This window comes from Canis lupus, chromosome 10, assembly GCF_011100685.1.
Source record: "Canis lupus familiaris isolate Mischka breed German Shepherd chromosome 10, alternate assembly UU_Cfam_GSD_1.0, whole genome shotgun sequence".
Classification (NCBI taxonomy): domain Eukaryota; kingdom Metazoa; phylum Chordata; class Mammalia; order Carnivora; family Canidae; genus Canis; species Canis lupus.
Genome location: NC_049231.1, coordinates 24,407,052 through 24,421,794, shown reverse-complemented (window position 1 = coordinate 24,421,794; position 14,743 = coordinate 24,407,052). Strand labels below are relative to the sequence as shown.

Sequence of the window (14,743 nt, the reverse complement as noted above, 5' to 3'; positions counted from 1 at the left end):
AGGCAGACGGAGCAGGGCAGGGTGCCACAGGTCCCCACAGGTACCCTGAAACCCTGTCCATCCCTCCTGCTGCAGGCTGTGCCTGGTCACCGTGCCCGGCAGGCTCTACTAGAGCCACTTGCTCTAGTTTCACTGGTGGCGTTTACTCCCGGGGATGGGGGTGGGGTTCCCGCCCCTCCCGCTGCTCTTTCCCCAGCCTATTTCCACCATCGTCATGCTTTCTGATGACCCCAGGGTGGCTGCAGCCAGCATTCTGCCACCCTGAAATCACCCCTGGTCCTTGTCTGTCCACAGAGCTACTTCCTCAGTAGAGCCCAGAGCCTGTGTGGCCCGGAGCGCAGCGCCGTCCCTGACTCACTGCGCTGGCTGTGCCACCCCCTGGGCCAGAAGTTTTTCATGGAGCGGAGCTGGTCGGTGAAGTCAGCTGCCAAGGAGAGTCTCTACTGTGCTCAGAGGAACCCAGGTGAGAATTCTGCAGCCACTGGGGATTGGCAGCAGCCACGAGAGCCACCAGTACTTCAGGGGGACTGTGCTCCAAACACATGGGGACACAGGTGGTCTCAGTCTTGTTTTCCCCAAAGCTCGGGGACGCCACAAGCCTGGTTAGCTAGGCTCGGTATGCAGCTTGCCTGTCTCTGACATTCAAAGCCTGTGGTCCATACCTCCCCACCCTGTTCTTGCCCTCGTTCTGGCTGCTTTGGAGACACACAGGAAGGATGTGTGGAGTTACTATTCGCTGGCTCCCGCCTTCTGGGCCCCCTGGAAAGCAGATGTGTATAAGGAGCAGTTAGAGAGCAGTAGATGACAAGCGGTCATCAAGTGCTCAGTGGTGGTGGCGACAGGGCTCCAGGCAGCAGAGGAGACACTGGCTTGCAGTCCCTGGCGTTTGACAGTGATTGGAGGCGACTTGTCCCACTCTCAGACTTGAGCAGCCAGTGGCTTTCTGCTCCCCGCGTGCTCTAAAGTGGGAGCCTGGGGAGAGTGAGGCATGTTCTGCAGGTATGGTCTGTGTGTGAGCCTCTGCTACCCCCCCCCTTTTTTTTTTAAATTTCTTTTTTTTTATATATATTTTTAATTTTTTTTTTCAACTTATTTATTTATGATAGTCACAGAGAGAGAGAGAGAGAGAGAAAGGCAGAGACACAGGCAGAGGGAGAAGCAGGCTCCATGCACCAGGAGCCCGATGTGGGATTCGATCCCAGGTCTCCAGGATCGTGCCCTGGGCCAAAGGCAGGCGCCAAACCGCTGCGCCACCCAGGGATCCCTACCCCCTTTTTTTAATGATAACTTTTTGCTCAATATAAGAATGGTGCATGACATAAAAAGAAAGGATAAAAGTGAAAGCAATACTTAGTCTCAACTCCATCCCCACAGTCTGCTTTGTCTACACTTCAGACTTCACAGGCCTTCTCGCCTCGCACAGGCTCTTTCTAGGCCTCATTGCCCAGAATGTGCCCTGCCTCCCCATCCTTGTCAGATGGAGGCCCCCACATCTACACGTGTGAGGGGAAGGAAGGGGCTGCTGCCACCCTGCTTCAGGCCTGCCATTGGGGACTTGGTAATGACAGCTGTTGCAAGCACTGCAGACCATCGCTGGCCACAGAGGTCTGGAAAACAGGTCTTCTGTGTCATGTCAAGGCAGTGGCCACATCCTTGTTCTCCTTGGCTGACTGTCCCTCCCATTTTCTGTTTACTGATGAGGCTTGCAGCCCCAACCTTGAAGTACTAAGTACTATGCCAGGAGACAGCACCACACACCTCTCCACCACCTTCCGGCCACCTAACAGGGTGGTTCCAGACTTTGGTTGAGAAGGGGCTTTGATCCTCATTCAGAGAGGAGAGCTGTTCCTCAGGTCCCTCTCCCCACCCTTTATTTCTCTGCAAAGACAAAATGGGCTCACGATAAGACCAGCTGACCCTTTTGGCTTTTCCCCTCTTCTTCAGCTGACCCCATCGCACAGGTCCACCAGGCCTTCTGCAAGAACCTACTGGAGCGAGCAGTTGAATCACTGGTGAAGCCTCAGGCCAAGAAGAAGGCTGGAGACCAGGAAGAAGAGAGCTGGTAACGTTCCCCGGATGCGCCCCTGCCTTGGTCATCTGCCAGGCTCACACACCTGGCAGGAAACAAGCCTTTGTGCAGGGTCTGCAGGGAAATGGAATGATTCCTTGGTCTTTTTTTCTCAAACCTGGGAGCCCTGTGAGAGTCCCAAGTGAGCTCTGACCTGACCTCTTTGCTCTCTCACGCCAAGTGTGCTGCTTTTCCCCTCCTCCTTTCCCCATACCTCCACCAAGCAGAGGCAGTTCTTGGAGCAGATCAGAGATGTGGCTAGGTTGCTCTGCTTTTTGGGGTGGGGAGGGGTGGCCTGTAGGGGGCATAGGAGTAGAATGTGGAAGGCTGAGCAAAAGGCAGCCGTCTGGGGGACGCAGTGTGCCAAGCAGTTTCTTTCTCTTACACAGCAATTGAGCATGGTCTTTCCTCCTCAGAGTAACAAGACCTTTAGGGCAGACAGGTGCCAGGGTCACTGCCCTACAAAGCCCAGGTCCTGCCCAGAGTGCACGTGAGCAGGGCAGGGAGGGCAGTTCTGTCCTGTGACATCAGCAGCTTTGTGGGAGGAGATGATGTTTGAATTAGGCCTTGAGGGGAGGAGTCAGAAAGAGAAAGGCTGGAGCATCAGGAGCGACCCAGGGACAGGCAAAGAAGGCCTGTGGAGACTGACTGGCATTGGGGGCAGGGCTCAGGGTGTGCTTGGTGTGGGCTGGGTAAGGGGCCACAATGGCCACTGGCTTTCAGAACTGGGGCACAGGTGCCAGCCACAAGGGTGGGCCTTCTGTACATCCCAATATACAGTAAAGCCATTTCTTTTCTCTCTAGCGAATTCTCTAATGCTCTGGAGTACCTGAAATTACTGAATTCTTTTGTGGACTCTGTGGGGATTGTGACCCCGCCCTTCTCCAGCAGCTCCGTGCTCAAGTCGGCCCTTGGTAAGCACCCTACAGGGTGGCTCTGCGGGCCTCATGTTGCTTAATTCACTCCTCACAGCCCCTTTGTCCCAGGGGCTCCAGGGCAGTGATGAGTATGCACCGGAGACTCTTCCCTGGTCTGTGGCCCACACGTAGCCCCCACCCATAGTTACCCTGCTAGGTGGGATTCTGGAGATAGGAAATAATGATTCTCCTCAAAGTATGACGGTGAACAGTGAATATATTTCCCGGGCCCTAGCCGAGTGGGGCAGACATCTTCCCAAACACCCAGACTGGGCAGCAAGTGGTCCAAGTAGTGGCGGCTCACTCTCTGATGCACAGTGGTCCCAGGGCTGCTTTTGGGTCTGACGCTGTCTGCTGAAGAGACTTTTTGATCCAGGTATCTGTACTGCTCTGCAGCTACCCATTGGTTGAGCTGGTGCAAGCCACTGACTGAATTGGCACCAGGACATTCTTTGTTTCCATCTCTCGACTGCCATCAGGATGATGGCCTAGCAGCTGTTTCGAGGCTGCTGGGAGACAGAGGCTGTCAAGCTCTCTCCTGGCCATTCTCCCCAGGGAGGAAAGGATTTCAGAAAAAAGGAGCTGCCCCATCATGATCCCTAACCGGATGGCCTAGCTTTAAAGAAGCAAGGCTCTTCCACCTTTTATCTTACTTAACACTTCCGCCCCCCACCCACCACCCACCCCTGGCTTTGTGAGACCACTAGCACCGTCGTCCTGCAGCTGAGAAAACTGAGCCTCTGATAGGGAAACACTAAAGATTCTAACAAGAGCTTCTTACTGCAAACACTTGAGAAGCCCCGTTTTTCATGACTCTTAGAGATTCAGGTTTCCAGCATTTTACTGAAAAAGTACACTACAGGGGCACCTGGGTGGCTCAGTTGGTTGAGCATCTGACTCTTGATTTTGGCTCAGGTCATGATCTCAGGGTGGTGAGATTGCTGGGAGAGGAATCTGCTTGATTCTCTCTCTCCCTCTGCCCCTCCTCCCTGTTCGTGTGCATATGTGCTTTCTCTCTCTCTCTCTCTCTCTCTCAAATCTTTTTTAAAAATTATACTACAGGGATGCCTGGGTGGCTCGGTAGTTGGGCGTCATCTGCCTTTGGCTCAGGGCATGGTCGCATGGTCCCGTGGTCGAGTCGCACATCGGGCTCCCTGCATGGAGCCTGCTTCTCCCTCTGTGTCTGTCTATGCCCCTCTCTCTCTGTGTCTCTCATGAAGAAATAAAATCTTTTTTAAAAAATTATACTATAGTAAACATCTTTATTCTACTTTTTTTCTCTATTTAGGCCAATTTTTTGTGATAGCTTGCCCAAAATGGGATTACTAGATTAATAGGAGTGAGCATCTTTAAGGCTCTCCATACAGATTGCCAAACACTTTCCAAAAGATGGTACTGACTCGTGTCCCACCAGAATTGCATGAGAGGGCAACCCAAAGGTCCCCAGCCCATTACCAGATGGTAGTGATGGCTCGTGCACACGGCGCAGGCAGCCAGGCTGAGTGCCGGAGGTCTATGGTGCTAGAGTAATGTTTGGTACTATTCCCTCCTAGGTCCAGATGTCATCTGTCGGTGGTGGACATCCGCCATCACTGTGGCCATCAGCTGGCTCCAGGGAGACGACGCAGCTGTACGCACTCATTTTACCGAAGTAGAGCGTGTCCCCAAAGCCCTGGAAGTAACAGAGTACGTAAGCCTTCTTGACGACTTACTTGCTTCTTTCCAGGGGATTCCCTAAAGCCAGGGGTGCCAGGCCCACTGTTCTGTGTTAGCAGGAACAGGCAAGTCTGAGTGGTCGTTGGAGTGAAAGGTCAGGCAGCCCAGGGACTACATGATAGATGGAAGGAGAGAGCCAGCGGAAGAGGGCGGCATGGAGACACCAAGCTTGGCAAGCACCCCGTCCGTGCCTGTGCTGTCCTTGCAGCTATCTACTGATTCCAGGGCCACCTCCCCCATTGTCTGTGGAGCCACAAGCTAGAGGGAGGGCAGTGTGGCTCCTGGCATCCTTGGAAGCTCATGGAAGGTGGCTCCCAGCCAGCACGGGCTGTGAGGGGCCCCGAGGATCCCTCTCTTGTGGCCAGCACTGGACCCATTTTCCTTCTACCCACCTTAGCCATCACTCAAAGGGCCTTGGGCCTGTAGCACAAGGCATGACTGGAGAGCTTTTGACCTTCCTCCTGGGAGACTCACGCCTGCCTCTTGGATGCCTTTGGCACCGCCTGCTGACACTGGCTGTTTCTGACTGAGTGTCCCTAACATCTTCTGCAACCCCAGAGAAATAGTAAAATGCTCCAGCAGGTCCTGTCCTCTGAGCCAAGGCTGGAACATTTCCTGTCAAGCAGACTATTAACCAGGAGAGCAGGAAAGAGCTGAGAAAAGAATGTCTAGGCAGATTCTCTAAGGTAGGGCAGCCCTGGTGGCACAGCGGTTTAGCGCCACCTGCAGCCCGGGGTGTGATCCTGGAGACCTGTTACTGAGTCCCACGTCGGGCTCCCTGCATGGAGCCTGCTTCTCTCTCTGCCTGTGTCTCTATGAATAAATAAATAAAATCTTAAAAAAAAAAAAAAAAGATTCTCTAAGATAGGTCTGACACCCCCATTTCACTTAAGTAACCTGTTGTCGGCACCCCGATCTGTCAGCACCTACCTTGCACCCTACCCTGTGTGTGTTGTCTCCCAGCCAGTGTGTCTGAGGACATGGCAGGAAATTGTCCAAAATCCCCTCATGTGAGCAGCAGAGCCCTGGCATCAAGCTAAGACCCTCAGCAGACATGCCTCACCCAGAATTCAGTCACCCTGGGGTCCTTAGGGATAATGATGCTGTGGGACCCCACCCCCACCCTCCCCAGCCTCTCCCCAGTCTGCTCTATGAAAAGACACTAGTTTCTCTAGAGAGTTGAACACCCAGCTTCTGAGGGGATGGCCCCTCAGCAGGTGCAAATCATGGAGTCAATACTTTATGCCCCCAGAGGTGGCAGCAAGTGGGACTCTGGCCACTTTATAGATTGTTTGACGGTTAGATGGCTCCTTAGTGACAGTCCTGGTGGTTGAGCCCAAGTCTCTGATCCTTTCCTCTTGGCCACATGCCCTGTTTCCGGGCCTCCTGGACCTCTTCCATGATTCCATCATTTATTTGGTGGATGCTTAACTGAGGGCCCCCTCAGTGCCAGCTGGGTTCTAGGCTCTGAGAGGCAGCAGGGAACACGAGCAAATTACAGCCAGGAGCGGGTAGATAGTGGCCAGACCTGCACAGGCTCTTCTCCTGTGGGCACCTGGTGCGATTGCCTTTGCCAGGCCAGCCGTGACTTCCGTGAGGCAGCCGGCGCCTCTCTTCCCCGGGAGGTGTCTGGGCCAGAGGGAGGGAGGCCCATCAACCACAAGTTGGTGTCAGGGGAACCGGAGGTGGGTACGAAGGGCCTGACTCAGTGGGCACCCAGAGGAGGCTAATAGGGGGCAGGACAGGAGAAGGCAGCCCAGGGGCACAGCAGGAGGACTAAGTTTCAGGAGACAGGCTGGTGAGAACGGGCACGCCCCTGCATCCACGCCAACAGAGGCACAGGAATGTGAAAGGGAAGGAGGTGAGCTCCGCATGCCCACATCCTGTAGCAGGCAGAGGTGGGGGTGGGAGTGGGGAACAGGGCCACGGCTGGGCTGAGAAGGGCCTGCCCTCCTTCTGCTCTCCTTGTTTCCTCCCCTCCAGCCACGCTGGCCCCCGGATATTCTCCGGTGTGTCAGAGACTCGGGGCTTTTGCACCTGTTGCTCCTCTGCCCGGAATCCTCCCTAGAAAGCCACACAGCTCACTCCTCTGTTTGTTAAGGTCTCCGCTAAAATCACTTTTCCAGAGAGGACATCCTTGACCACCATCCTTTATAAGATGCCTCTTCCTTCCTCTGCCTGACTTTCCTTCCTGGCGCTTACACCACCTGGCGTCCCATCTTCAGTGTCCAGTGCATTTATTACCTGACTCCTGTGCTAGAGTGCGTGCCCGCAGGCAGGGACTTGGGTTGTTCACCGCTGCATCGCCAGGCCTGGGCTCTGCCAGCATTCCTTGGATGAAGGAGGTGCCCGTCCTCATCCAGGGCTGGTATTTCGGATCTGGGGTCATCATGGCAGCATTGGAGTGGACAGGCCCACGTGTCACCAGCTCAGGCTCCTCCTCGTGCTACCCCGGTGATGCTCACTGACCTCTTGCCTCTTGCCTCCCTCTCACTGGCCAGGAGCCCCCTGGTGAAGGCCGTCTTCCACACCTGCAGAGCCATGCACACCTCACTCTTGGGGAAGGCGGATGGGCAGCAGAGTTCCTTCTGCCACTGTGAGAGGGCCAGCGGCCACCTGTGGAGCAGCCTCAACGTTAGCGGGGCCACCTGCGACCTCACCCTCAACCACGTGAGTGGGGCTTGTCTGGTGCCTCGGGGAGGTGCTTAGCTGTGGTGGGTAAGAGCACTCGGACCCAGTGTGTGGGGCTACGTAGGAGACAAACCAGCCACCTGTCCCTTTCCCCCAAACATAGCCTCTTGGCTCAGTCGGGGCCCCTTTGAGTCCTTCAGGCAAGCATGTTTTCACCTGCACTTTTGCTGAGTTTGCTGGGTCCCAGATCTTGCTGGCCAGGGCTCTGCGTTTACTCCAGGCCACTTGCACAACTCCCCCAGGCTGCTGAGGGCCAGCCTGCGAATGGGCGCCTACCTGCCACACACGCAGCCTGAGCTGACTGACCACCCCGGACACTCCGTGGCCAGACGGGCACCTCCTAGCGGGCAGCTGTGGTGCATTGTAGTTGCATTGCATGTTCTGGCGGTACCCGTGCAATGTTTCCACAGTGCATCATGGAGGCCTGCCTGGCCCTCGAGAGACTTCTCCCTATGCCTTGTTAGAGGGCACTGCTGTCAGTGTTGGACCCCGAGGCATGGCCATCCTGGGAGAGGGGAGGGAAGGAATGCACACAACTAAAAGCAAAACGTCACCTGCTCCCTCAGGAGGGGCATGGTTTTACTCCATAGAGGGAGGGGCGAGCTATGGTCAGACTCTGAGACTCACCGAGGTTTGGTCCCGAGTGGCCAGCCTGGCATTTATGGCTAGAGGTGGTCAGTGGTCTCAGATACTGGGGTGAACCCAGGAAGCGGGCCCGCCCTGCAGGACAGGCAACGTGCAGAGAGGGCCCAAGAGCACAGGCCCGTGGAAGAGCCACATCTCACATTGCACCTGTCCTCTGCTGGTCTCCTGTAGAGTTTGTCTTCGTGAGGGAACCGGGTAGTCTCAGCTGAGTTTGGGGAACATGAGAGAGGCCGTAGCACCCTCGGGTGGTGGTTCTTTATGGGAGAATGGGCCGGGAAGAAAGAGACCCCCTGGATCATGGCATCTCTCAAAGGACAGAATCCAACCCAGGCTGCCACCCCTGCCCAGAGGTGCTCCCCCAACACTCACCTCTTAGAAATGTCAGGTTTTGTTTGAAGAGGAAAGCCTTACCTGTGTCCCCTTGAGGCTGTCATCAGCCAGAAAACAGTGTGGCAAAGGGTCAGGGGCACTGAGCGGACATGAAGCAGGGTCCAGGGTGGGTCCAGTGCCCTGGTGAAGGGGCAAGAAGAGGAAGGTCCTTAAAAAAAAAAAAAAAAAAGAAGAAGAGGAAGGTCCTGGGGGAGTCCACATGTGACCCCTCTCCAAAAGGACTGGGCTGTCTCCTCACCCTGGTGCTGGTGGGAGCCAGGCAGGCAGGCAGCCCAGCCTCGTGGGTGTCGTGCAGACAAGAGGATCTCTCTACCGTGCCCCACACCTGTGGCATCCGTGCCCAATAGCAGCTGGCATTTACAGTACTTCCCAAGGCTGGGCATGGTACCCACAACAGTGCTCTCTTGTAACACAACAGCCTGTGGTGCCATGTTGTGGATGAGGAGACTGAGAGCTTCAGTCGTGTGCTGGTCAGTGGCAAAACCACAATTGGTTTAGGTCAGTGGGTCCAAACCCAAGCATTCCATGGCTCCGTGGTTCCGCCTTCTTGGGCTCCTGTTTCCCCAGCTGCAGGGACCACCTGGGCTAAGCCTTGCTGCCTTCTGTTGGAGTGAGCCGCTCCTCCTTCCCCTCCTCCATCCCCTGGCTATGCTGCCATTTCAGGCCCTTTGATCCTACTTGTTGTACTGGCAGGGCCGTGGCACCTTTTGTGTATCTCAGCCTCCAGGCCAGCCATGGGATGCTCCTGCGAGGTGGGAGGAACCCCAGCCTTCCTGTCAGATCCTGTCAGATTTATTTCCTGGCCCTGCCCCGTGTGTATCCCACACACAAGCTACTGCCCCTCTCTGGGCCTCACTTCCTCATCCACAGAATGGGAAGAACAGATCTCCCACCCGGGGCCACGAGAAGGACTAGGTGCCGTGACTCGAGTTCGCCCATCAGCTGTTCTCTGCAGAGTGTCTTCCAGGCTGCTACTCCTCGGGGACACTCCACTTCCTCCCGGAGCTGCTGAGTGGCGGGCTGGGCGGGGCCTGTCCCAGCAACGGGCCGGTCACCCTTCTCCCTTGTGGCTCATCACACAGGTGGTCCAGCTCCTGACCTGTGACCTGCTACTGTCACTGAGGACAGCACTTTGGCAAAAGCAGGCAGGCGCCAGCCAGGCTCTGGGCGAGACGTACCACGCATCAGGTGCTGAACTGGCTGGCTTCCAGCGGGACCTGGGCAGCCTACGCAGGCTGGCTCACGGCTTCCGCCCAGCATACCGCAAGGTGAGGCGCACCGGCCGCCAGGGGAAGGCAGGCAGAGGCCCTGGAACCCGGGGGGCCCAGTGTGGGGCCGCAGCCTTGGCCCTCCGAGGTCAAACACTGGCATGGGTGGGAAGGGCACGGACGAGGCTCTACTCTGGTTTTTCTAACTGGTATCAGAGTGAGAAAATCACCCTACAACTTCATCTAATTCTTTTCTGAGCCACTGGGGGCTTTGGTTCTGCCTCCTGGCTGCACGCAGCACCCCCTTGGTGGTGGCCACGGGATCTGAGAAGTCTCCGAGGGTAGCTGTATAATTGGGCTTATTGGACCCAAATACTTTTTTTGTGTGTTTTATTTTTATTGCTAATTAGAGTAATGTACTCAACATATTCTTGCCTGAATTATTTTCTAAAAATTCAAGTGAAAACGCCAAAAGCATCAGTGAGATAGGAAGGGCCTGAGAAAGCAAGGCTGCTCATCAGGCCCACTCAGGGTTGCACTGGCCACTGTGTGGGGTGAGCCAGGGCAGACAGTGGGCAGACATCCATAGTCAGCACTGACCCAACCCTCGCTGGGGAGAAGAGGAAGTGCGCCCCAAGTTTCAGGGGCCTCTGATCTGCTCAGGGGCCATCAAAGGCCTCCTCCTCGTGAAGCACCATTGCCGTCCTACCTCCCCCACTGCTGATCTCTTTAGCGGCTCCCCCCTCCACCCCCCCTCCATGGCCTTCCTGGGTAGCACCCCAGACCCTCCCCACAGATGGAGACATGAAGGTAGGGAGGAGCCTTGAGATGTTAGAGAATTACAGATCTAGGCCTTGCCTCCCGTTCCCCAATGACTTGTGTTCACAGAAGAGCGGCACTTTCACCTGGAAACCTTCTTCAGGCCTCGCTTTCTGAAGGAAACTCCCTGGTGCCAGCCCAGCTCTCCCTCTCCTCCAGCCGACCCCCCCCCACCCCCTCCAGGACTTGAGGCTGCACCCAGGCCTCTGGTCCTCTGACCCCGGGGGGCATGTCAGTGCTCTTTGTCTCCAGGAGAGGGGAGCAGTTCCTTTGCTTCTTTTTTGACTCAGTCTCCCTGCTGCTCCTCCAGGGGTCTGGCTTGGATCGGAGGGCAGAGTGAGGACAGTGGTTACTTCCCAGGGGAGAGCCGGGCAGGGGGTGTGGAGGGAAGGGCCATGGGGGGTGGCAGACAAGATGCCGAGAGAGAGGCACCTAAGGGGGAACAAACAGGCGGCCCCCTCTGCACCCCCCAGGTGTTCCTGCATGAAGCCACTGTGCGCCTGATGGCAGGAGCCAGCCCCACCCGCACCCACCAGCTACTGGAGCATAGTCTGCGCCGGCGGACTGCTCAGAGCACCAAGCACGGTGAGTGTGCCTTCGGTGAGTGTGCCTGTGCCCCAGCTCTAGGCCTGGTGGGGGAGGGAGGAAGGGGAGGGAGGAAGTGGGGCCCCAGCCCAGCACTTACCTTGGCAGAGCCCCAGGGAACGTCCTCACCTACAGAGTCTCAGAGGTGGTGTGAGAATGGAAGCAGCTGAGGCCTGGTTCCGTGGGCTGCTGGGAAGGATCCCGAACCTGTGGGGCCGGAGTTTGGTCGGGTTGTGGCTCCAGCCTCAAGAGTGGGGACAGGAGGGCTGGAGACACTGTCCCAGTGCGGGGCCCTGGAGCCACACCATGTGGGGTGCTAGCCACGCACACATCCTGTCTTCCGGGAGCCAGGGGAGCACCAGAGCCTACCGTCCTGAGTGGGCCGAGGTTAAATAAGCGAGCCCACAGCAAGCCCTTGCAGCAGCGCCTGCATCACGGAGGGCTCTGGGTGAGTGGTTCCTGTCCGTCTCTGCTCACTCCCACAGGAGAGGTGGACACCTGGCCCGGACAGCGAGAGCGGGCCACCGCCATCCTGCTGGCCTGCCGCCACCTTCCCCTGTCCTTCCTGTCCTCCCCCGGCCAGCGGGCGGTGCTGCTGGCTGAGGCGGCCCGCACCCTGGAGAAGGCGGGTGACCGACGCTCCTGCAACGACTGCCAGCAGATGATTGTCAAGTTGGGGGGCGGCACGGCCATCGCCGCCTCCTGACCCCCCGGGCGCTGTCCCCTCAGCGCCCCGCCTCCCTCTCCCTCCTCCTTCTGAGTCTCTCCCTCCTCCCTGTCCAGCGGTCTCTCTCTCCCTGCTCGCTCTGGGAGGGGTGGGCTGAGCCTTGTCTTCGGAGCTGTCACCTGCCGAGGCCCTTGGACCACCGGAGCCTGGCAGGCCCCTGGGCAGAGCCCCAAAGCTGCTGCGGGAAGGTGCCTGTGGTCCAGGGCCCCGTGGGTCTGGGAGAAGAGAGCCAGGGTGGAGGCAGGAGCTGAGTTCCCTGACGGGAGAGCAGGCGGGCTCCCAAGCTGCTTGGCCCCCTGCCCCCAGCCCGCCACCCTCCCCAGCTTCTCTCTCTCTGAACACCTCTCTCCTGCTTCCTTGTTTTTTATCAGGCTTTCCCTGTGGGGGACGGAGGCCCCTGGGCACTAGAGTGCTTCACCCACGGCTCGGTGCCCCCTCGCCCCTTCCCCCTTTTTATACAGATGTTTTTATATCCATGTGCTTGGGTTTGCCGTGATGCAGGGCTGAGCTGCTGTGGCATCTTTATTTCTCTCCTTGGGTCTGTGTCCCCTCCCCTGTGCCTGACAAAGCCAGTTCATTGTTTTCTCCTCATTACACAGGACAGCGGGGGAAGGAGGGGAGCCCAGCCCTGGGGAGGCAAGTGAGCGGCGGGAGGGGGCAGGCCTGGGCTTGGATGAAATAATGTTGGCATTATTTTTTAATTTTTTTAAAAAATAAATGGTATCGTATTTAATTGTCCTGTTCCTTCCCACTGCCCGCCCCCTGGGATGGCAGCCCAAGCTCAGGGTAGGCCCCGGGGGGCTGGGAGAGACGGAGCCACCCATCAGGACTGAGGACCAGAGGCCCTCCCACCCCAATTCCTACCTCCACGGCCGATTTTTATCCCTAATTCATGACCTGAAAATAAGCGGGGGTGGCCGGGACCAACCCCCAGTCCCTCCCCAGGGACAGGGCCCTCCGCGAGGTGGACGCTAGTGATGAGGCTCTCTACCTTCCTAGGGGTCCTGGGAGGAAGAGTGCATCCCCTTTTTTGGATCCCTGGCTTGGTGCCTCCCCCGAGGCTGTTTCTACCAGGACCCAAGGACTGCCTGAGACCCCAGAGCCTGCTGGGAGGCGGAGAGGGGCCGCCTGTGCGCCTCCCACCTCAGGCTGGGTGGGGGTAGAGAGAGGGCAGGGCCTCTCCTCCCGCCCCCCCCCCCCCCCCCCCCCCCCCCCCCCCCGCCCCGCATGGACTGGGGGTTGCACATGGCAGGGGCTGCCCTGACGCCAAGTGTGGGCTGAGGTGGCTCAGCTTGGACTGAACCCGTCTTTCCCTGCTCCCCATCCCCCCACACACTAATTTGTGGCCTGTGCCCGCCGGGTGAGCCAGCCCTTGTGTCATGTGTATATACCGTGCCTTTTCTCATTAGTGTTTAGGGGCGGGAGGGGGTGGTCTTTCACTGACGGGGATACACCTATGGCTTCCTTGATATGGAATCATTCACTGTGTCCTGGATGTAGGTGATTCAATAAACACAGATTGGTACCACCCAGCATGAGGCGTGTGAGGGTCTGTAGCGTGACTGCTGTCATGACCAGCCAGGTGGCTGCGTGGCTGGGCTTCTGGTGGGTCCGGGACGGAGGATGCCCTCCCTCTGCTGAGAGGCCCCTGGAAGGCTTCACGCGGCCCTTTCCCAACAGTGCAGGGCTGGGACGGGGTCTGGGATAAAAGTGCAGCCGGAGGAGCTGCTGGGGTCAGAGGTCACTGTCCAGGACACAGCCGGCTGCTCATGGCTGCGGTGGTTTCGGACTCTGGGTGCTAAGCCCGGGCGTGTTTTCCGCCTCCAGGATAAATCCCTCCCCTCCTGGGTGGGCTGCCCCCTAGTGTCCCCTCCCGGGCCTGCAAGTCACATCCTAGCTGGGTCACCCAGAGAGACATCACCTCAGCCTCTTGCCATGTGTGCACAACAGGGATGACAGTCTCTGCCTTTGAGTCCCCACATGCCTGTTGGCCAGGGTCAGTGGTACGACACACAAAGTACCGGTTTACAGCTCCGTACCTTGTGAGTGACGAGGGGTAAGACCTCGAGGAGCAGCGGGCTGGAAGAGGAGACAAGTGACTGGGGATGGGCCAGGGTCAAGGAGGGCAAAGTCTGCGACCGGACCTGGCTGAGAAATGAGCCGCCCCCGTCACAGGAGGGCGGTCCCAGCAGCTCCACTGCCCCAAGGGCCAGAGCAGCCAGGAGGCCCAGCTACAGCAGGTCCAGCCCAGGCCCTACCCATAGCCTCAGCTTCGTGCCCCTTGGGATGGAGACCTAGGGTCCTTGGGACTGAAAATGAGCAGGGGTTGCACCCACCTCCCAGCAAAGCCCAGTTCGGGCCTTTGTCACCAGGGTGGGTAGCTGTGGGTGGCCCATGTGCCCAGGAATCTGATCCTTTTAGGAGTCTGCAGGCTCGGTGACTCAGCGCCCACCCTCCTCCCCTGGCTCTCTACACAGCTGCAGGATAGGCCCCGGGGGCACCTCACCCCCAGTTGAGGGTGCGAGGACTGTCTCCCCTACAAGCCCTAGGAGCCCTCGCTGCAGGTGGGACTGTGGACTCTTGGCTCTTTCCTGTCCTGAGGTTTCTGAGCCTTGGATTCCTCAAAAGCCAGAAGAGATAGTGAGGCGGGCCCTCCTCCAGGTGAAGAGCTGGGGGTGGGGGGGCCTCAGGGCAGCCCTGCGGGCAGGAGGAGGGTCTGAGACTGCATGTGCCTCAGGAGCACCACCACCACCCCACCCCCCGGCACATGCCTTCATACTACCTTTCCTGTCCCCAGACCGCCCTGCCTGCCATGCATCGATTCAGTCACAGAAGACAGAAGAGTCCTAAGTTAATCACCTGGGTGACCTTGGTAAGTTACTTAGGTCTCTAAACCTCAATTTCCTCATCTGTAAAGGAACACACCCACCGGGCTTTTGTAAGAATTAAATGAAAGCAGCAACAGATGGTGGCTGCG

General features: G+C 57.7%; 1 protein-coding gene and 1 non-coding gene across 5 annotated transcripts in view; both read left to right on the top strand.

Annotated features, from left to right (window-relative positions):
* Positions 1–12,499, top strand: part of SREBF2 (sterol regulatory element binding transcription factor 2) — an 80,659-nt gene extending 68,160 nt beyond the window's left edge. For all 4 annotated transcript variants that reach the window (XM_038550387.1, XM_038550386.1, XM_038550388.1 and 1 more), the window contains 8 exons: positions 295–463; positions 1,945–2,062; positions 2,873–2,982; positions 4,539–4,671; positions 7,203–7,371; positions 9,510–9,695; positions 10,928–11,039; positions 11,525–12,499. In XM_038550387.1, coding sequence (XP_038406315.1) covers positions 295–463; positions 1,945–2,062; positions 2,873–2,982; positions 4,539–4,671; positions 7,203–7,371; positions 9,510–9,695; positions 10,928–11,039; positions 11,525–11,745 — 1,218 coding nt within the window. In that variant the 3' untranslated portion in view covers positions 11,746–12,499. The remainder of the gene's footprint in view (positions 1–294; positions 464–1,944; positions 2,063–2,872; positions 2,983–4,538; positions 4,672–7,202; positions 7,372–9,509; positions 9,696–10,927; positions 11,040–11,524) is intronic.
* Positions 7,749–7,809, top strand: MIR33A (microRNA mir-33a). The gene has a single exon (NR_049219.1). It is a non-coding gene; the product is annotated as a microRNA mir-33a (primary transcript).
* Positions 12,500–14,743: the final 2,244 nt, after the last annotated feature.